General features: G+C 39.7%; 1 protein-coding gene across 1 annotated transcript; it reads right to left on the bottom strand.

The window, feature by feature from the left end:
* Positions 1–15,546: 15,546 nt before the first annotated feature.
* LOC145002864 (uncharacterized) lies at positions 15,547–20,502 on the bottom strand. The gene is made up of 2 exons (XM_078962050.1): positions 20,463–20,502; positions 15,547–16,520 (listed from the first exon to the last, which is right to left on the bottom strand). Exons 1-2 carry the CDS (start codon positions 20,500–20,502, stop codon positions 15,547–15,549), a joined length of 1,014 nt encoding a protein of 337 aa, XP_078818176.1.
* Between the last annotated feature and the right edge of the window lie 2,761 nt (positions 20,503–23,263).

The raw sequence follows: 23,263 nt of genomic DNA on the forward strand, positions 1-23,263 counted from the left end.
GGGGTCGAAAACGACTTCTCGACAAAAGATTATTTAGAATAAATAATCCTAACCAAGTTGTAGAGTATGTGACATAGTTTCTGTACATATAAAGAACGCCGAAATCCGAGTTATAACGAAGAAGTTATGACCCGTCGAAGTTTCACGACGAAACCGACATGGCACCAGGAAACGTAAATAGTGAATTTACGATAGAGCGATATTTAGCCTTGGTGCTATAAACATCGTAGAATACGTTAAACTAAGAAAACTGATAAAAAGAACGCCCAAATCTGACTTCGTATGAAGAAGTTATGATTTTTCGAAGTTTCGGATTAACAGTGTACAACCCGAAATTCGAATATTAGATCGAGCGATTTTTAGCCGACATGACCTAAACAAGAATCGAAGGTCTCATTAAAAGTAACGTAACGAGAAAAAGATGGGCGAAAACAGATGTCGGATGAAGAAGTTATGAGGATTTAACGGACCAATCCTATCCCAGCCCGTTAATAATATAAAATTTAAAATCGAGTCAGAATTAGCCAACGAAGTCTAAACGAAAGTTGTAGAGTACGTTCCCACCTTCGCGTGGATATAAAGAACGTCGAAAACGGAACTCGTATGCGAAAGTTATGATTTTTAGAAGTCGGAGTGCAAAATTACGAAATCTGCGAGAGATTGATGACGTGGCCGCTTCTGAGCCGTTGCTTGCTGACTAAGGCTTCGCTCCGGATCACGCCACGTCGACTCACATCTACGCCCCGCGTACCTCCGTCCTTATCCTTCCGAGATGAGTGAGAGACAGCTGGCTTCGGCTGGCATCCATACCCGAGGAGTACGCCCAGCGTAAGGACCGAGCTGTGCGCCTATAAAAGGGGTATGAAGGCAGCCCTCATTTTCACACCAAAACTCACTCTCTCTCTAAATTACTTTCTCTCTCTAGCCCATTTTAATCCCCTAAACCCTAGGAAGAACCCCTAGCACCTTAGGGAAGCCCCGAGGCTTCCGGAGTCCCAAGAAAAAGTGTCTTTCGGTTTTGAAACGCTGCTCCAAATAAAGTTCTGGTTTTCGATAAAATTCGCTGTAAGGGTGCTACGCTTATGCAATTTTTAATATAGCTTTCAAATAATTATAGGAATGTTATTAGGTCCTTAAAATAATTATTTGGGCTATTATTATGAGTTATATTGAGTGTTATTAACGCTTATATAATAATAATAATAATAATAATAATAATAATAATAGTCAGACTAATTAATTTGTCGCGGTTATCGTTAGACTAAACCCTAGTGGTATTGGTACTAGGTTTTATCCAAGGAAATTGTTTTGAGAGTATCGAAGCGTTGTCCGAGTGCTGAGTCACCACCTTTCAGGTGAGTGCATAGTTCCCTTTCATCTTACGCATAGATACAAAGTATTTTATATAAATTACGTGCTATGTGTGCATATTATCTGAGTACTTGTTGTCTATGCTAAATGAACGATTTTATACATGTTTTGAATGATTTAAACTGTATATGTATTTTATATCTACGATAATGTTGGGGTAAACATGGGTAGATATAATAGATGGAATGATGAGTTGAGAGGTGTTATAGACCACGAGGTGAGGGTGAGAGGTGGATAATATGAGAAGCCTTTTTTCCCGAATGATGCCCCGTCATTCAGCAGAGTATGGATGACAACCATAGACGATTCTAGACAGTTAGTGGAACACTAGCACGCTCGTAACCTGTAGGTGTTGTGAAGGATGTGTTCACTCGGTGTACTCTAAACCTTGGTGATCATGCAGACTTGATGCCTAAACCCTGGTGATCATGCAGACTTGATGCCTAAACCCTGGTGATCATGCAGACTTGATGCCTAAACCTTGGTGATCATGCAGACTTGATGCCTAATCCCTGGCGACTATGCAGATTTAGTGCCCGTTGTGTAAACCGTGGCTATGATGTACTTTGTGCCGATTCCTTAGGATAATCCTTAGGAACGAATGAACGAGAAATAGCTGATTCTTAGGGTAGATCCTTAAGAGTAAAGAAGATAATGGGGATGGATAATTAGGTTTAATTGCTTGATTGATTAAACATAATAATTATATTATTGTGGGTTGAAAACCCTATGTACTCACCAGGTTTCCCAACCTAACCCACTCAGTTCATTTATATCACAGGTGTTGATACGGAGTCACTTTACACTGAGAGATTTAAAGAGATGTAGATCACTAGTGTAAATAAATATAAGTTTTGTTTATGCTTATGTTTTTGTATTAACGATGACATCCGAAACATTTTGAAATGAATAAAATACGTTTCTTCGAAAATGTTTTAATAACGTATTTATCATGTATTTCTGGGAACAAATTCCGCAACATTTTTATTAAAAGAGTTACTCTGATTTTTATAAAGCATAAACAAAATCGGTCTTTTCTGGCCGTGAAAATGGGGATGTCACAATCTCGCTCTCTCTCTCTCTCTCTCTCGATTTCTCTCTCTCTCTCTCTCATTTGGTTTTTCTTGGATTTGAAAGTCATACCCAAGCCCGTCCCAAAGGGTGGGTGATAAGGGTGACCGTTCAGGGCCTTCTTTTAAAGTAGCCCAAATGGAAATTATTATATTTAGAAGATACTACAAGAATTTTTTTTTTCAATTATTGAGTTATTATAAAAACTTGATGACATATGTGTATTTTAAGGACCCACATTTTTCTTTTGCCCAGGCACCAAAATATGTTTGGAACGACTTTGGTCAGACCCGAAAGGAAAAAATATATATATATATTAACCGAATAGGAGAAACCATTGAATCAACAACATATTAACTAAAGAAAAGAAGTCAATGACTTAGAAAAGTACTACGGTAAAGTATTATGGCAAGAAGGGTCATCGTGATGTCGAGAATTTTGTCTAGCGTTTCATTCTATTGGAATCGAGTTTCGGGAAAGGCAAAAAGACGACTATCGGTGATAGATTTAGGATGTAAGTATCGATTTAAGAGGTAAGTGTCGATTTGGACTTTGGATTTCAAAAGAAAGCATGAGAGGTGAGTGTCAATTTAAGAGGGAGAATGTAGGAATGAAAGCAATTAAGAGGGACAAACGAGGAAGGCGAAATAATTGAAAGGAAATAAAAAGAAACCAACAACCGATATTACCAAGGGATTAACATGGTTTCTAAAAATCTATGATTCTGTCACTAATCACTTTCTAATCCTTCGGTAACATGCTAAAATTTACGCCTTAGGGCATCTCTAACCCACCCCAAACTTCATTTCTTCCCTCATTCTTCTCAAATCCTACCTCATTTTCACCTTCATTTTTTGAGATATGAATAGTATTTCCCCATATATGGGGGAATACTATTCATATCTCCAAAATGGAGGTGAAGTTTGGTTGTTAATTTTAGTCTCTTTCATTTTTATTTTATACATATCTAGTTTATTTTTTCTACTAATTATAATTTAAATGCAATATTTAATATTTATAATATCATGTTATATACTAATTTATATTAATTAATCATAAAAAGAGAGTTTAATTAGTAGAGGTGTGTATTAACAATATATATTAGTTATAAAAATGAAATATTCTAAGAATATATTTTTTGGGATAAAAAATGGGATAGAAAATGAAGTACGATAAAACCGCTAGCTTATCCCTTATAAATATGTCGTTAATTAGCTAGGGGTTTTTTCGTCGTTGTTGCGTCCTTTATAATAGTGCAAAAAATTAATTTTTTTTATAAGCGCATCCACATTGAAAGATCCTTGCATACAAAACCCACGAAGTGTAAAAAAAAGATGTTTGTATGAATAAAGACAGTTATAAACAAAATACATATGCACTAGGGTAAGGGTCGGCTAATAAATATGGATAAATACATGAGCAGTCGAAATAGATACAAGAATTAAGCCAACAGATACTAGATAAATTATACTATGAAATTTAAACTTGTATCAGTTAGTGTTATTAAGAAAAAAAATTATCAATAAATGGAATCTTGTGGAAAAAGAGAATCATCTTATATTCTTATTAACGAAAAATAAAAGAATTTTTTGGTTTTTTCTTTGAACATAAAGTCCTCTCTAATAAAGGAATGTTTTCTACCATATTTCAATCTTTAATAAGTTTTAACACTTATTATTTTTATGATATTTTTTAAATAAATAATATCCACATGTCAATTTATGTTTTTTTTTTAATTTTAAAATTAAAAAGTCATATATATATGTAAAGTACTAAATATAATAAATATTATAATAAATTACAATTAATATGTTTCTATATTCCTTATTTTAAAATTTTATTTAAAACAAAATACTTATTAATTACATTTTAATATATTTTTTTTAATCAATCCATATAATACTTATGTTTTACACCTCATAATTTTATAAAAGAATTATGAGGACCAACACACAAAATTAGCAAAGGTATATAAGCAAAATTACATTAGATCTTTCTCTTAAAAAAAAATAATAATAATAAAAAAAATAAAAAATAAAATAAAAGGAGGGCTTATATAAAAGGATTTGCAAAAATTGGATTATTTGAGATTCATTTTGCAAAATTAGAGATTTTGATTTATTTACAAAAATAGAATACTTTGAGATTGATCCCACCTACGAATCTACGATGTCTGTCCTGGACATTCCAAAAAGATGTTTGGAATGTTACAAATTTAACCTATCATTTTTTTATATTTAACATTTCACATGCATCTTAATTTATTTGTATTATTAGTTCTGAAAATTTTATATTACACGTATTTATGAAAAAAAATATATGAATATTTATAAATTTAGGAACTTTGAATTTATAAAGAAAAAAATATTGAATTATTAAAATGTAAAGTGTTAGAAAAAAATTTGTTTTTGGTTAAGGAATGTTACCAAGACTGTTAAAGTGAATGGAGGGGTTCTGGTTTCCAAAGTGTTCACTGCTGGAAAGTGTTCACGGCCGTACACAGTTCTTGGTGAGGATTTCAAGGGTTCACGCTCCTTAAATGGTTTACGGCCATGAACAAATTCCAACACTTGATGATTTGAAGATTTGAAGGGTTCACGGTCGTACACCCTTCAACAGAGGTTTGTTGACTCGGTGAAAAACACGTTTTAGAGGCTCCACAATAACACCCAAAGGTGATTTTTGATGATTTTCGGATGAAAATGAGGAAATCTTGAGTTTGCGGTTGGGAGATTAGAGAGAAGATAGATGAGTTTTCGGCTAGAAAAGTGTATATGAGGGGTAGGAACACGTATATATAGGCTAGGTTCATGGTTGGTGGTGGGGTGCACCCAACTTGTGAACGGTTTATGGCTGTGATTGGGTTCACGACCGTGAACACCATGGTAATCGAATTTCGCTGATTTTCGAGGAAAAAGTCCGGATTTTTGTGTGATTTTGGTTCCGATTCTTATATAAAACTGAATTATATAAATTAATGATTTACCAAACCATAAGGATTTAACGGAACAAAATAAAATTCAAATGTTATTTAACGGAATTAGGCTAACGTTAACAGAAAAGGTTCGGGTCGTCACAAACATCTTGTTTTACATGGGACCAATAGAAGTTACCATTGATTTTGTGAATTGTGGTGGTAATGCCGAAGTATCCACCAAGTATGGTGGAATGGAATTCTTTGAGGGGTTGTTGGTGGAGTGATGGTAGATCTGGAATTAGATGGTGACTATGGAAAATGACTAACCAATCATGAAGTGTAAATCTGGTGGCATCTTCATGGTTTGATTTCACACGCTCCATGCAAACGTGGCCAGTTGGATCATTGAGGTAGTAGTCTCGTAACACTTGATGCGAAGGAATAATGGAGGTCGACAATACCAACAATTGGGTTTCGTCAATGTCTTCTTGTAGACTTAGGGCATAAACTGTTGGATAAGGTGTCTAAGTCCATAACTTATTTGGTATATACTTGACCCGACCGGCATGGTCCATTTAGGTTGCATCTCATCCAAACTATTATGGATAATTTTATGAGAGTTATACACATATGTTTATTAATATATTATGAGTCGTAATATATTAATATGAAGTTACGTTATTTAATTAGTTTTAGTCTTAAATTAATTATGAATTAATTTAGAGATTAAAAGGAATACTAATTAAATTATGGGTTATTTGTTTTATATAGTGTGGGCTAATACTCATTTGTTAATGGGCTAGGCTTATGTGGAAGTCCATGGATGATCCATGGAGCTTTTAACCCATGGATCCTTGGAAAAGGAAAAGACATGGGTTATTAGGGTTTCACCCTAACCATGCATACTATATAAGCATGCTTATGGAGCATGAAATGGAGCCTAAGAGAAAACTAGTGAACTAGTGTGTGTGTGTGCATGTGTGTGGCCGATTTCTATACAAGGTGTATACTCTCTCAAAGTTTTCCAAGAGTTTGTGGTGTTTGTGATTCCATTTGAGGCATTCACACTATTGGTGCTTGGCCCTCAAACTCCTTAGAACCAAACTCACCAAAAGGTATGTAATCTCTTCTAACTCTTTTATGTTGAAATGTTCCCCATGCCATGTTAGATAGGTTATAAACCTTGGAAAATTATTATTTTGCATGTATTTAGACAAACATAGATCCAAGGTTTATTAGGGTTGCATGCACACTTAGAAAGTGTTAGATTGCTCAAAACCCAACAGTGGTATCAGAGCCTAGGCTTGCTTGTTTGATACTTGATGCAAAATAGTGAAAAAAGTCGAAATCGTTGCTGTCTGCATGGTGGACTCGCCGAGTCCATTGGGGGGACTCGACGAGTCCAAGGCAAACTTCAACCTACTCGGCGAGTAAGTTCGTGCACTCGATGAGTAGGATCGAAAGAATGCAGAATCTCGACTTTTGCTGCTGGAAATGGACTAGAAACATTACCCTAAACTGTTTTGGTGTTATAAAACTTATTTTAGTTGGTGTAATGGTTGTTCTAATCCATTTACAATAGCATATATCAAAATTCCATGATTTTATGTGTTCATATAATTCTTGAATTTTTGATGATCATGTTCATGTTCTTATGAATTTAGAAAATGATAGGAATTATTTGCTGAATTGTTTAGAATTAATTCTTGATCATTTATGTGTTTTAATGGAGTCCATAATTTGTCCTCAAGTTATGGATTACCAAAGGTCACTTTCATTTAACACACACTTAAAACACATAAGTTACATGAAAATGAAGAGTCTTCATTTTTATGAACCTTTAATTCATAAGTTATGAAATGAAGAGTTTTGCAAAGTTACAAAACTTGCCCTCAAGTTTTGGAATTTGTAAAGTTTCACACACTTTAATAAACTTTAATTCCAAACCTTAGAGTTTTAATAGTTAAAATTCAACCCTTATACTATTTATAACATTAATGGTTAATTATTATATATATGTATAAGAATAAGTCGTTTTACCATTAGTAGGCCTCATTCACGAAGTCGGTCTATAAGGTGGGTATAAGGTTGTTGCCTATAAAATGGCGACTTAATGGGTGTATACTCTCACCCACCGCTTGCTTGATCGGTGGAGGGTCGTTAGCCGAACGGGTAGAACAATGACTTTAAATCCTCATTAAAAGTATAATGAATATTATAAAATAACTAAACTCTTTTAATTCCCAATCTTAGTTATTTTAGGAAAATGTGAACATGGTGCTAATCCATGGAATTCACACTTTGTACCTTACCAAGTCGTTGGTGGAGCGTGTGTGGTTAACCGGCACACTAACTAGGACTAGTAAGGATCACGAAGGGTGACTTAATGTTTGTCATAGATCAATGGAGCGTGTGTGGTTAACCGGCACATTGATTAGGTGATAATATTAAGAGTACCAAGTGAATTAGCATGGTTATTCACACCTTGTTTTGTGATCCTCGGCATCCCAGTCACAAAACTTGAAGGGCACAATCGAGATTGAAACATGCCATTGAAAAGTTCAATGAATCTCAAAAGAATCTAGGAATTTCAAATCCAATTAAACCTAATAAATCATTTCGTTTTCATGGTGGAAATTGGTGAATCGTCATTCACCTACCTTTCAAATATATTATTACTTAGATTACGGCATCCCTCTTCTAAGTGTAATATATTGTGATTGGATCCTAGCCTTAATATTACATTTGGGTGTCTTATTAAGGATCCTAAATATCTAATCTAAACTTACTTTCTTCTTTCAGATGTCTTCCAACACTAATGCTTCAGGCTCTAACCCAACTGGTTCTTTCTCTCTCATGAATCTTTGTGGGAGGGTCATCTTTGATGGTTCCAACTTCATGGATTGGATTAGGAACATCAGGATGGTTACTCGTTATGAGGACAAGGAATATGTCCTCGATAAGGAGTTAAAAGAACTTGATGAGTCTACTGCTACTCCTGAGGAGATCGCTGAATTCAGGACTCATGAGAGAGATGCTACTAAGGTGGCATGTATCATGATGGCCACGATGACAGCCGAGCTCCAAAAGTCGTATGAAGATTTCTACCCTTTTGAGATGCACCAAGACCTGATGGAAAGGTACCATCAGAGTGCTCGTCAGGAGCGGTATGAAATAATCTCCTCCATAATAACTACCCGCATGAAGGACGGTGAATCCGTCACGGGCCACATGCAAAAGATGCAAAGGTATGTGGACCGTTTGCTGAAGCTGAATGTTAACATCCCCGAGGAGTTGGCAATTGACATTATTTTGCACTCCTTGCCTTCTTGTTATGATCATTTTCGAATGACATATCATATGAACAAGGAGGAAGTTACCCTCAGCAAGCTTCAAGGACTCTTGAAGACCGTTGAAACCGGTCTTAAGGGTAAAGCGGTTGTTACCTCTACTACTCCTACTCCAACTTCTACCCCTGTTTTAGCTATTGGGCAAGGCAAAGGGAAAAAGAGGAAGCACCCTTCGAAGGGTACCAAGGGAAAGTCTCTTGAAGGCTCCTCATCAAAGACTAAGAACGGTTCTGTCACTCCTTCTGCCATTCCAAAGGATGCTGAATGCTTTTATTGCCATGAAAAGGCACACTGGAAGCGAAACTGCCCTAAGTACTTGCAGGATCTAAAGGATGGGAAAGTGAAACCCACCTATGCAGGTATTTACACTATATTGTCTAATTACTCAACATATTCTAACTCTTGGGTGCTTGATACAGGATGTGGTATTCACATATGTTCTGATTTGCAGGGCCTAAGAAGAAGTGAGGATGTGGAGCACGGGAAGATAAACTTAATCATGGGGAATAGGAAGGCTTCACCTGTTTCCAAGATTGGAGTTTATACTTTGTTGCTTAATAATGGGTTAAAATTAGATTTGAATAAATGTGTGTACTCGTCTGAAATGGCGAGGAATATTATTTCTTTTCATGCTTTGTACAAACAAGGTTTTACCTTTTCGTTTGATAATGAATGTGGTGGTATTAATGCTTTCTTTAATAATGTGTTTTATTTTAAAGCATTACCTTGTGATGGTGTGTATGAAACTGTGTCGATTGTAGACAACTTAGGAAATAATGTGTTGTATATTGATTCTTCTACTAGCCTAGATAAAGCATCATTGTGGCATTGTCGTCTTGGACATGTAAACAAGAAACGCATAGGCCAACTCCAAAAGAGTGGAGTCTTGGAATCATTTGACCTTAAATCAGATGATAGTTGTGAATCTTGTCTACTTAGAAAAATGACAAAATCACCCTTCACTGGAACTTGTGAGAGGGGTGAGGGTTTGTTGGACCTAATACATACTGATGTATGTGGGCCATTTAAAACCGCCACAAGGGATGCTAATCGGTATTATGTGACTTTTATTGATGATTATAGTAGATATGGGTATGTCTACTTAATCAAACACAAGTCCGAAACCTTTGAAAGGTTTAAGGAATTCAAGCAGGAAGTAGAAAATCAATTGGGCAGGAACATTAAGATGCTTCGATCCGATCGAGGTGGTGAGTATCTTAGTACCGAGTTCCTTGACTATCTTAAGGAGTGTGGGATTGTCTCACAATTGACTCCTCCCAGGACACCACAGCTGAATGGTGTAGCTGAGAGGCGTAATCGTACCTTGTTGGACATGGTTCGCTCTATGATGAGTCGAGTTTCGTTACCAATCTCTTTTTGGGGGTATGCCTTAGAGACTGCCGCCCATATCCTTAATCTAGTCCCTACAAAGAAGGTTACCAAAACACCTCATGAGATGTGGACTGGGAAGGTTCCCAATTTGGACCACATCAAAATTTGGGGTTGCGAAGCTTTCGTGAGGCGCGAAACTCATGATAAGCTTGAACCCCGAAGTGAAAGGTGTATTTTCATCGGCTACCCACAGAAATCCTTCGGTTACCTTTTCTACAGACCCAGTGAGAATGTGGTCTTTGTAGCACGAAGAGGGATCTTTCGCGAGAAAGAATTTATAAGCCAAGGAGACAGTGGGAGGCAGATTGATCTTGAAGAAATTCAAGAATCAATTGGTGAAGGAACCTCAGACACTAGCAATCAACCTGAGGAAGAAACTCCTGTTGATCCAGCTGACGAGTCTGTACCTCCGAGACGTTCCACACGGGTTAGGAACACACCTTCGTTTTATTATGGTTTTCATATTACTACGGAAGGTGATACGTTTATTAGTGATAGTACACTAGTAAATTCTGATGAACCTAGCAGTGTTAAGGAAGCCATGGCAGGCCCGGAGTCTGCTAAATGGAAGGAGGCTATGGACAGCAAGATACAGTCCATGTATGACAATCAAGTTTGGAACTTGGTTGACAATGTACCGGGCCGTAAAACAGTCGGGTGCAAATGGATCTTCAAGAAGAAGACAGACATGGAAGGAAAAGTGCATACTTATAAGGCTCGACTGGTTGCGAAGGGTTTTACTCAAACTCAAGGTGTTGATTATGATGAAACCTTCTCGCCGGTAGCAAAGATTAAGTCTATTAGGGTTATGTTAGCCATTGCAGCATTTCATGATTATGAAATATGGCAAATGGATGTCAAAACCGCTTTCCTTAATGGAAAGTTGGCTGAGGATGTGTACATGAATCAGCCAGAGGGTTTTGTCAATGCAGAGTACCCTAATAAAGTATGCAAGCTTGAGAAATCCATTTATGGATTAAAACAAGCATCTCGTAGCTGGAATCTTTGTTTTGATGAGAAGGTAAAAGAGTTTGGCTTCTTGAGAAGCGAAGATGAGTCTTGCGTGTATGTTAGAGCTAGTGGGAGTATAGTTAGCTTCTTGGTACTGTATGTGGATGACATACTACTCATAGGAAATGACATCCCAACCTTGCAGGAGGTTAAGTCCTGGCTTGGGAAGTGCTTTGCTATGAAGGACCTAGGGGAGGCTACCTATATCCTAGGGATAAGGATATTAAGAGAAAGGAGTAGAAGACTAATTGGACTTAGTCAGAGTATCTACTTGGATAAGGTGTTGAAAAGGTTCAACATGGAGAATTCCAAGAAAGGAGATTTACCGATCCAAAGCAATACCAAACTGAGTAAGACTCAGAGTCCGAGTACAGAGGCAGAGATAGCTGAGATGAGCCAATTACCATATGCTTCCGCAGTTGGCTCGATCATGTATGCTATGACTTGTACCCGTCCTGATGTGGCATTTGCTTTGAGCATGGTCAGCAGGTATCAAGGGAACCCTGGCAAGGCTCATTGGACCGCGGTAAAGAACATTCTCAAGTACCTACGGAGGACTAAGGATTGGATCCTTACCCTTGGTGGCAGTGATGACTTGAGAATATTAGGGTATAGTGATGCTGGTTTTCAGACTGATAGGGATAATTTCCGCTCTCAGTCGGGCTGGATCTTTACCTTAAATAGAGGAGCAATTTCTTGGAAAAGTTCCAAGCAGGAGACGGTGGCTGATTCGACTTGTGAATCAGAGTATATAGCAGCGAGTGAAGCAGCGAAGGAGGCGATATGGCTAAAGAACTTCATCGGAGACCTTGGAGTTGTACCAGCTATTAAGGAACCTATAGAGATTTTCTGTGACAACAATGGTGCGGTTATCTTAGCCAAGGAACCAAGAGATCATGGCAGATCCCGACACATTGACAGAAAATATCACTTCATCAGACACAAGATTGAAGAAGGACTCCTTGTGACAAGGAGGATATCGTCAGATGAGAATCCTGCAGATCCCCTTACGAAGGGACTGACGAGGGTTAAGCATTTTCATCATGCGAGACGTATCGGGCTGAGGGACGATATTAGTTTTACAGATTAAATAGTTTTCCTGAAACTTGTAAAATTTAATCGACGTTTGATGATGAATAAAATTTGTGATTTATTTATGAGTAAAGTGTTACTATCATTGTCAATTATTTACTATTGTTTCAGTTTTGCATGTTTTGACTTCCAGAATAATTAATTTATTCAAACCTCCACAATCGATCATACGTCGGAAGTAGGTATGAATCAAGATTGTCATGAATTGGGTTTGTAGATGCCTTAAAGGTGTTTAGACATGGCAATGGTTGCTGCAACATTCATGAGTACTCATAAGTTATGAGTATTGATATAAACCCACGCTCACTTGTATCACTTCATGGAATTTATCTCGAGTGATCGTGAGATGATAACATCATATAAATCTTTAAACCTAGAGATATGAGTTGTTACCTATGAGTTGGTTGTGCATTGATTGCACGTAAACGCATCAGTAACTTGATGTTATAAAACGTGCCTTTGTGTACAATTCAATAAGTAGTAGAACAAGCATATCAGTCGAAGTTTATCTGTTCCTTCTAGAAATAGAAGCGATATCTGGGCCCCTCGATGATTTTGTGTTGACCCATGTACCAGGCCTGGTCAGAACTAAACCGATGTGTTCAGTGAAGTTCTTCGTCAAACAAATCGGAAAATCGAGAAACAACTGCTAGACAATAAGCAAGACATAGTTCCATGTGTTTGTTCGGCTGATATCATGAGAACAGAGGATTATGTGATCACTTATCTAAAATGGCGCTTCATAGTTCGACAGAGTCTTCATTGTTCGAGGGAGTTTTCGAGAGCTACGATTGTTGGTTGGTTCCTGAAGTTATAGGCAAATATAGTTATTAGACTTATCCAAGTGGGAGTCTGTTGGATAAGGTGTCTAAGTCCATAACTTATTTGGTATATACTTGACCCGACCGGCATGGTCCATTTGGGTTGCATCTCATCCAAACTATTATGGATAATTTTATGAGAGTTATACACATATGTTTATTAATATATTATGAGTTGTAATATATTAATATGAAGTTACGTTATTTAATTAGTTTTAGTCTTAAATTAATTATGAATTAATTTAGAGATTAAAAGGAATACTAATTAAATTATGGGCTATTTGTTTTATATAGTGTGGGCTAATACTCATTTGTTAATGGGCTAGGCTTATGTGGAAGTCCATGGATGATCCATGGAGCTTTTAACCCATGGATCCTTGGAAAAGGAAAAGACATGGGTTATTAGGGTTTCACCCTAACCATGCATACTATATAAGCATGCTTATGGAGCATGAAATGGAGCCTAAGAGAAAACTAGTGAACTAGTGTGTGTGTGTGCATGTGTGTGGCCGATTTATACAAGGTGTATACTCTCATCAAAGTTTTCCAAGAGTTTGTGGTGTTTGTGATTCCATTTGAGGCATTCACACTATTGGTGCTTGGCCCTCAAACTCCTTAGAACCAAACTCACCAAAAGGTATGTAATCTCTTCTAACTCTTTTATGTTGAAATGTTCCCCATGCCATGTTAGATAGGTTATAAACCTTGGAAAATTATTATTTTGCATGTATTTAGACAAACATAGATCCAAGGTTTATTAGGGTTGCATGCACACTTAGGAAGTGTTAGATTGCTCAAAACCCAACATAAACAACTTTATTTTCTTTTCTGGGCTTATAGTAGACTTCAGAATCATATCCAATCAGCTTAGTGACCGATTTGTGTTGGTCAGGGGTTTGCATGACTTGTGTTAAGTGATGACGTAGGTTTCTTTGGTCACTATAAACTCGAAATTTACATCCCAGAAGATATTGCCACTTCTTGACAGCCTCTGTGATGTTGTATAAATCTCTAAGGTAAGTGGAAGTGGAACACATACGTGAACATTGATGCGTGCAAATAGCTACAACTAATTCTAAATTTAAAATCTAACTACTTAACTAACTAAAATGCACCTAGGCAGTGTACCTAGTCAAATTATAGAATAGTTTGGGTAAATTGGGTGTCAATCACAGGGAACGGTTTTAACTAATTAATCTTCCTACTATTAAATTAACCTAATTTCTAATAAAAAAGGGATTTTATCTGATTTTTCAAGTTTAGATGAACTTAACTCTTTAATAGGAATTCAATCAATAAACAAAACACTTCTGTTAGTTCAAATCCACTTTCACTCAATGGTTTATAAATTACATATGACAATTACTGTTACCAGTTAAGATAGTATTAGCAATTCAATTTTAAATTTTCTATCATTAATTAATTCATGTAGATCTGTGTATGGTAAAAAGCACACTTATGGTCATAATATGAGTTATCTAACACAACCTAATTTATTAGTTCAATTACTTATCTAAGATTGGTTTGATCTTAGCTCTAATAATTTAATGTTCAATAAATTATTAGGTATTCAAAATCATGCAAATTCATATTCACTTACTACATAGAACAATAATTTAAAGCAATCAAATATTAAATCAAACATGCTAGGTTCAATCAATCAAGCACAAGTCATAACCAACAAGTAAATCAAAGCTAAAGTATCAAAATCATGAGTTCCAACTTCATCTAGCTAACCGAAGCAGCTAGATTTAGCTGGACATGCTAACAAATAAACTAACACAAATCATATTCAAAGTCATATTAAAATGTACCAAACTATTAAGCTAAGTATAAACTCTTTCTTCTTCCTAGGTATATAACCCAACTTCCAGACCTTCAAGCTCTGTAAATTTCGACTTATGAAATTCTCCAAGTCAGCGAAAAGCTGTCAATTCGTAGGTAACAATCCCTATTTATAATTTATGAAATTTCCGTACTCACGTCGTGAGCAAGCAATGCTCATGTCGTAAACAAGTAGATATCTGTGTTTGACAAGGAGTCTGATCTGCAATGCTTATCTTCTGGAATATTCATACTAACATCGAGAATAGCTATGACTTACATCATGAGTTGGGCTTTTTATGTGAGTTTCTTCTTCTTTTATTCACCAAGCTTCCAAAGTTCCAAGCTTTTTTTGTTTTTTGTCATTTTCTCCAAAAAAAAATGCTTCTATTTGGCTGCAAAGTGCATTAAAGCTTATAAGTATCATTATTCAATGCAAATAACCAAAATATGTACAGGGGCGGACGCATAAATTAGTAGTAGAGGTTGCACAAAATTTTTTTTCGGGTCAAACATAATATAAAATATTAAAAAAAATCTAGGTCAAACATAATATAAAATATCTAATACAAATTTTGTTCTGGTTAAACATAATATAACAACGATCTATTAGAATTAAAATTTTTCCGCTTCGTGCAAACATCTTTTGAAACCGCTCCATCACTTTTTCATTCTCAACTTTCGCAAGTGCTTCGGTCTAGACATTACAAACCAATGCGTCGTTCAAAAATTCATCGCCAATTTTGTTACGCAAATCGGTCTTCAAGAGTTTCATCTTTGAAAAACATATTTCTACACTTGCGGTCGCTACGGGTAATGTCAAAGCCAACTTTAAAAGCTTATAAACCAAAGGATAAGACCGATGCTTCCCTGTACTAACCATCAAACGAGAAAGGTCGGAAATTCCTTTCAAACTAGTGAAGCGCTCATCTTTGATGCAAGAGTGATAAAATATCTCAAGTTGTCCTTCAAGGTTTATCATATCTGAATCATCAAAGTCATACTTGTATAACTTACCCAACTTCAATAACTTTGATTTGTCAAATTGTGAAAATGAATCACAAGGACTCAAACCACCCATGTATTCTAGTAATTGGGTGCTTTTTTCACTAAATCGATCCCGATATTCTATAAGTTGCATATCTACCACCGTGTTGAAGATTTCAACCTCAAAATGAAACCTATTAGTCTTTGTAGTCCTATGGTTTCTCGCACCAATATACAACTCTTCCATATCTAAAGTATCAATTTCGTGTGTTTGACAAAAAGAGGATACTTTTGACAAAATGCTAGAAAACCCTATGTTTCTAAAAGATTGCAATGCCTTCATTGTCCTTCTAACCATCAAAGTCGCTTCTAAAATGTCTAGTTCTTTTCTTTGAAGTTGCTTTGACAATGTACCCGTGAGGTGTAAAATGTCATACATCATATGTAAGTATAACACAAACTCATATGATTTAAAATATGCTAAGATTCCAGATGCTTGTTGACGGTTTGCCAATGACACTCCCTCATCTTTAACAAAATCTAAAACTACAAGAACATCCGCAAACAACTTCATCAAACTTGTGAGTGTGTTGAAATGTGAACCCCATCTTGTTTCTCCCGCTCGAACAAGTGTAGTCTCTTGATTTAACCCTCTTCCTGTTTCATGTTCACCACTACACAAGCCTTGTAACGACCCAAAATTTAAGACCAAAAATTTCTTTTAATAAATCATTACTTAATGTAAAGTCATCATTCCAAAACATAATATGAGTATAAGTTTTCAAAACACATGTTCATTATCAGAGTAAACATTCCTAGGCTATCTAATTTATGGTGTGTGCCATGCGATCACCCCGAGCACTTCCCTCCGCTACCGGAAGTACCTGAAACCAAAACTGAAAATCGTAAGCACGAAGCTTAGTGAGTTCCCCACCCTACCACATACCATGCATAACCACATACTGCACATACTGGGCCACGCCCACTATCTTGGGCCTTTCCCCTACCTCGGGCCTCGCCCGCTACAACGGCCCCGCCGCTCTAGGCCCCACCTGGCTTCGAGCCCCGCTCGGATACAAATCTGTTTTACTTAGGCCTCGCCTGTCACAGGGCCTCGCCCGCCAACAAATAATAACACATAAACATTTCGCAACACATAACTAACACATGCAACTGGTTCTGTCCTAAGACCTCGCCTATCCTGGGCCTCGCCCATGTCTTGCTACTGATGAGTCATGGGACCTCGTCCACGCTCCTAATGGTAGTGAGGTACGGGCCCAGCCCAGTCTCACTCCTGTTCTAGTTTGGGCCTCGCCCTTATTCTGCTACTAATGAGATATGGAACCCCATCCACACTCTGCTATTGGTGAGATACGGGACCTCGCCCACACTCACCTCCCTACCAGGCACATACATGTATCACGCAGACAACAAGTATAAACTATCATATAAACAATTCCTTGGGCACCCGCCCGCTATTACTGGACCTCGTCCTGAAAATAATACTAGCATACTGTGCCTAGGGCTAACCCCCAAGTCTTCTACTCATAACTACATGGGCCGGCATTGTGGCCTTAGACCCATTCACACAAAGGGAAACTCACATGCACTGGCTGAACTTGCTGATGATCTCACTAGCTGCTGCCCGACAACTTTCGGAACTCCTGCTCCTCCTTGCTCCTCGAACTATCAATATCAATGCTACATTGAGTCTAACTGTCCCCCGAAAGACAACCAAGTCAACCCTGGTCCAAGTCAAAGTCCTGGTCAAGGTCAACCTTCCAGGTCATCCCTACTCGCCGAGTCACCCTACTAACTCGCCGAGTTCATAATGTTCACATTCCTTCCATTCGTGACTCGACTCACCAAGTCAGTCCATGACTCGCCGAGTTTACCGATTTCTGAGTCCAGACCTGCCCAACTCACTGAGTCTCCACCCGACTCAATGATTCGAGTCTCAACTCAAAGGGTTTGGGGTCTCGCGACCTGACTCGCCGAGTCCAAGAACAGACTCGCCAAGTAGAAGGCAATCTTCATACGACTCGACGAGTTGTTCATCCCACTCGTTGAGTTTCTCCACAACTTCATGCTACTCGCCGAGTCCACTCAAAGGACTCGCCGAGTCCCTTCAGATCTCCTTACATGCAGAGGACATTTGAGTCATCCATGAACTCCAAACTGTAGATCCACCCTTCCTAAGCCTTTTCCCCACGTAAAGTTGCAAACTTTACGTGTAGAGAAGGAGATATAGGCAAAATATGCTATAAACTAGGGCTTAAGGCAAAAAGGCTCCATGGTCCACTCAAGGACTGATACTTTACGGAATTCTAGACCAAAATAAGCATCGATCTGAGGTAGCAACCTCATATCTGAACCTCTAGCTCAAAGGTTACTCTTAAGCCAAGAATGCCCAAAACACACACAAAGATCTAGCTGCAAATGAGGGGAGATAGCAGCTTGTTACCTCTAAGATGAACACCCCTGAAGTAGATCTCGGATCTACACCTACTCCTTGAAGCAACCTACTTTCCCTGCAAGTTCCTTTCCCCAAAGTTCCTTCCTCCAAGCTTTAACTCTCAAAATGATGAAAGCTCTCACGAAATCAAGGGTGCGCAAGCTCTCTAGGGTAATATGGGGGCCGAGGGAGGAACATAACACCCTTTAAATAGGATACAACTCCCGGGATTACGGTTTTCCTCGTTCAGACCAGACTCGCCGAGTCACCTTGGCCAACTCGCCGAGTCGGTCGCTTACTCCTTGACCCGGATCCCGCTCGGACTCGCCGAGTCCCTCCTTGGAATCGCCGAGTCTACCCTTAAATTAGGACTTCTCTTTCCTTTCTTGGCCTTCGAAACATTGGGTGTTACAACTCTCCCCCACTTAAACTAAACTTCATCCTCGAAGATTACTATACTCCACTACCTGCGATCTGCCACCTATGCCCCACCATCCATTCTAACACCAGCTACGTAACTTTGTTGGCCTTCTGTTCAGTCATTCGGACTAACGCCAATCCTTACCGATAATAATCTAGGGTGTACCCTGGCCCTGAACATCCTGGAAGCACGACTTACTCAACCGACAATCTTTCTGGTACTCTCCGGGTACTACAGCATAGGGGTTTACCCCTTCTTTCCTTGCGCGATTTCCTTGCCTTCCCAAGGCAACGCTCCATAACCATCTATCTCCTCTGCCACCGTGAAGACCCTGTCTTCACCCAATCTATTACTCCCACTACTCAGTATGGGTCATCATTGCTAGTATCCACTTGGCGTTCTTTCTACTACCGTTCGGTGTCGAGCAACCCTCGACCGACTAACTGAATCCTACCATACTCTGCATCCCCCACCACTACTGACTAGAAATTCTGCTATTCCTTATCTGGCTTCCGGATGAACTGAGACCATCCTGGTCCCTACTAACCTATCAATATCTGGATTACCGACTCTCACCGATTGCTGACCCAACACAACCACTATTCGCTCCCAGCAACATTCGAAGAAACTCCCGCCACCTATACTTCTCAATCTATTCTACCAGGCTGGCACTACAATATTCTGGGATCCTCGACCCCCCTGTCTAGATACTAAGATCCTTACCAGGTCCTACTTGCACTGCTAAAACTCACGGGCCTTGCCCACGGGTCTCACCCAACCATACTACTGAGCAACCCTGCTCTCAGGTCTCACCTATACTGCTATCCTCATACGGGCCTCGCCCACGGGTGTCACCCAACTATATCCTAGAGCGGCCTCTTCCAAGGTCTCATCTCTCAATGGCTATACAGGCAACTCCATACCATTCTCATCCATTCCCCATTCCCGATCCCTATCTGAATGCTAGGAGATAAGGGCCTCGCCCCGACTCCGCCAACGAAGCTACTACAGAATGCTACGGCTGCCCCGTAGTCTGACAACACTTCCACCACTGACTGCTAGTGAATACTACGGCCACCCCGTAGTCTTATATCACTTTCCACCACTGACTGCTAACACGAAAAAATCTCCTGCTATTTGACCTCAAGATCTCCATTCCGACTCACACGAGTCCTACATGCGACCCTTTAACCTGAATCCGAACCACATACCCACCATCACCCTTTACACGCACGCACTGATGGGAAGTTCTGAAACTCCCAACCCTGAACTACTCAATCCGTCAAACGCTGAACTACCTCCATTCCTTCTCAAAAATCATATACCTGATCTGGATTTGCGTGCCCTTACCCTTATACACTCGGAGGATTCTCCCCCACTTTGATCCGGCTTACACCTCGATGCTCGATGAAGAGAAATCCCAATCCTTGCTACCATAATCAATCCGCTGAGGAATCCCAAGCTTACCATAGCTAAGGGTCTAACCTGACCATTCTAAAACTTATACGGCTCCGAACTAGCGAGACATACCAAGTCTCTCCAAGGCATGCTACAGATACTGCACCCTAAGTAACCTTCTTCGATACAACCCATCCCTTAATTACTACCCAATATCCAAGGTATGCAGATGGCATATAACTCGATCATAGTCAATCCGCTCAAAAATAAAATACTCATACAGATAATGATGCAGAACCATAACAATATAATCATGCACAAAATAAAAGAACTGAAAACGGAAGTCGCATACCTGCCACGTCCGGCGCTGCTCGTGTCCCCAAAGTAGCCATTTAAAAAGCCCTGCCTCCAACTGAAGGCGCCTCCGCACAGCCCTGACGGCCGTCTGTGATCCTCAAAGTTGTAGGGGCAGGTGCCATCACCCATCGTGCTGAAAACAAACTGGAGCACTGGGCCTTCTTGTGGTCCCGCTGATTGTAGTGAAAACATATCAAGTATGATCCCTGGCTGATGGTAACAGTACAATCTCTGCTAAAATGACCACTCTGACCGCACCTGAAACAGCCAGACTCACCACCACTACCACTCCTGCACGCGCCTCCATGCGTCCTGCCACACTTTCCGCATCGACTGCGGTCCTGATGATCCCTCGATCTTGAATCCGATCCCTTGGGCCTTTTGCCCGAACTCGCAGCTACTTGAACCTCATCCGGCTTCCTTTTCCGGATCTGCTCCAAATCAACTTCCCTCTCCCTGGCCTGAGAAATCATATCTTCCAGTGTCTTACAACTGGATCTGCTCACGAACTCCCTGATGTCATCCCTCAGCATCTCATGATATCGTGCCTTCTTCATCTCCTCATCCGCGACATACTACGGAACAAGAAGGGCTCTCTCCCTGAACTAGGCGGTGATCTCCGCCACAATCTCAGTAGTCTGCGTCAAATCCTGAAACTCCCGAGCCAACTGCTGCACCTCAATAATCGGCAAAAACTCTGCTCTGAACCTAGCTGAGAAATCACTCCAAGTCATCGCATCCAACGCGACGTCATCACCCAAAGCATGACCAATCTCTTCCCACCAATCCCTCGCTCTGTCCTTCAAAAGACAGGAAGCGAGTCTTACCTTGTCCTTCTCAGGACACCGGCTCGTACGGAATGCGTTGGCAACATCAGCCAACCATCTGTTGCTAGCGATGGGGTCCCTAGCCCTATGATAATCTGGTTCCCCGCAAGCCCTGAACTTCCGAAATGTCAAGGTACGCGCTCCCAGCAAGGCCATCATCTCAGTACAGAAGGCTCCCAGCCTCTCATCCAAAATCTCCAATATACCCTCCTTGACCGTGCCAAAGATCACAGGAGTCTGAGCTAGAATATTGCGCGTCACCTCGGCTGATATCAACTCTCTCATCCGCTCCTCGAGCTACTCGGCTCCTAAACCCGAGCCCAATCCCTCTCCGGCGCCTGATCCACCCGCTGGTCCCTCTTGCAATGTCACCATACTGAAACATATAACATAACCATTATTAGAATACTCCTTACTGCCGTGAGACCAAACATACTCACTACCAGGTTCCCGGTCTTGTCTCGGCCTTTCCCGAATCGAGTACGGATCCTCTACTTTCAGTAGTACGGGCCCATACTACCTTCCACATCTATCCGTACTTTCCTCAAGAACTGCTTTGACTCCACCAGATCCCTTTTCTACTACTACTGCTCCCAGCACTACCTCATCCTAGGCTTACCCTAGGGAAACCTTTGACTCAACTCAAACCAGTCCTCAGCTGCTGAAGGCCTCCTTGCAATGCCAGTTAGCCATTACCTGGATACCATCACATGTGACGAGGCTCAGATAATCCGTCAAGTAAAAGACTCGTTCCTACAACGATTGGACTCAAACAAGAGCTGCGCAATAGGACCAAATCCCACACTCTGAGATTATTCAACCCTGATCACATGCGATGTGACGTATCCACCTAATGGCTAACTCCCATCACTTAGAATCCCAAAATGCACAAAGCAAGCAGCATTTAGACAAGGGAAAGCTTAACCATAACATACTCAAGCAATCATATCCACATAGCAAGAATCTTAACTAGCATGCAATACAACTCATAAACTCAGGCATAACCTAATCAGGCTATCCTACTACTGACTATTCAGCACTATCATGCAGATCAAAAACACATATAATAGGCACATAAGGCATCCTCCCTAGATCCTTAGTCCTAATCTAGCATGCTGTTCTATTAACTCATAATCAAATCATAAACTCTTATGGGTATTTTGGGGTACTTACTTGAGCTCGTTGATTGCATGCACCGCACCTCTTTTCTCTTGTCAGGGTTCTTTTCTTTCTGAATTCTTTTTACTTTTCTAAAACCATTTTCTTTCTCAAAACTCTTTTTACCAAAACTGTCTTTCCATTTTGAAAACTTCCTTACCAATTCCTCAGTTTGAGTTCAGACACACCCGAGAGCATGTCCGAATCCCTCAAACCAAGGCTCTGATACCAACTTGTAACGACCCAAAATTTAAGACCAAAAATTTCTTTTAATAAATCATTACTTAAAGTAAAGTCATCAATCCAAAACATAATCTGAGTATAAGTTTTCAAAACACATGTTCATTATCAGAGTAAACATTCCTAGGCTGTCTAATCTATGGTTTGTGCCATGTGATCACCCCGAGCTCTTCCCTCCGCTACCGGAAGTACCTAAAACCAAAACTGAAAACCGTAAGCACGAAGCTTAGTGAGTTCCCCACCCTACCACATACCATGCATAACCACATACTGCACATACTGGGCCACGCCCACTATCTTGGGCCTCGCCCCTTACCTCGGGCCTCGCCCGCTACAACGGCCCCGCCGCTCCAGGCCCCACCTGGCTTCGAGCCCCGCTCGGATACATATCTGTTTTACTTAGGCCTCACCTGTCACAGGGCCTCGCCCGCCAACAAATAATAACACATAAACATTTCGCAACACATAACTAACACATGCAACTGGTTTTGTCCTAAGACCTCGCCTATCCAGGGCCTCGCCATGTCCTGCTACTGATGAGTCATGGGACCCCGTCCACGCTCCTAATGGT

This window comes from Lactuca saligna, chromosome 6, assembly GCF_052625555.1.
Source record: "Lactuca saligna cultivar CGN05327 chromosome 6, ASM5262555v1, whole genome shotgun sequence".
Lineage (NCBI taxonomy): Eukaryota > Viridiplantae > Streptophyta > Magnoliopsida > Asterales > Asteraceae > Lactuca > Lactuca saligna.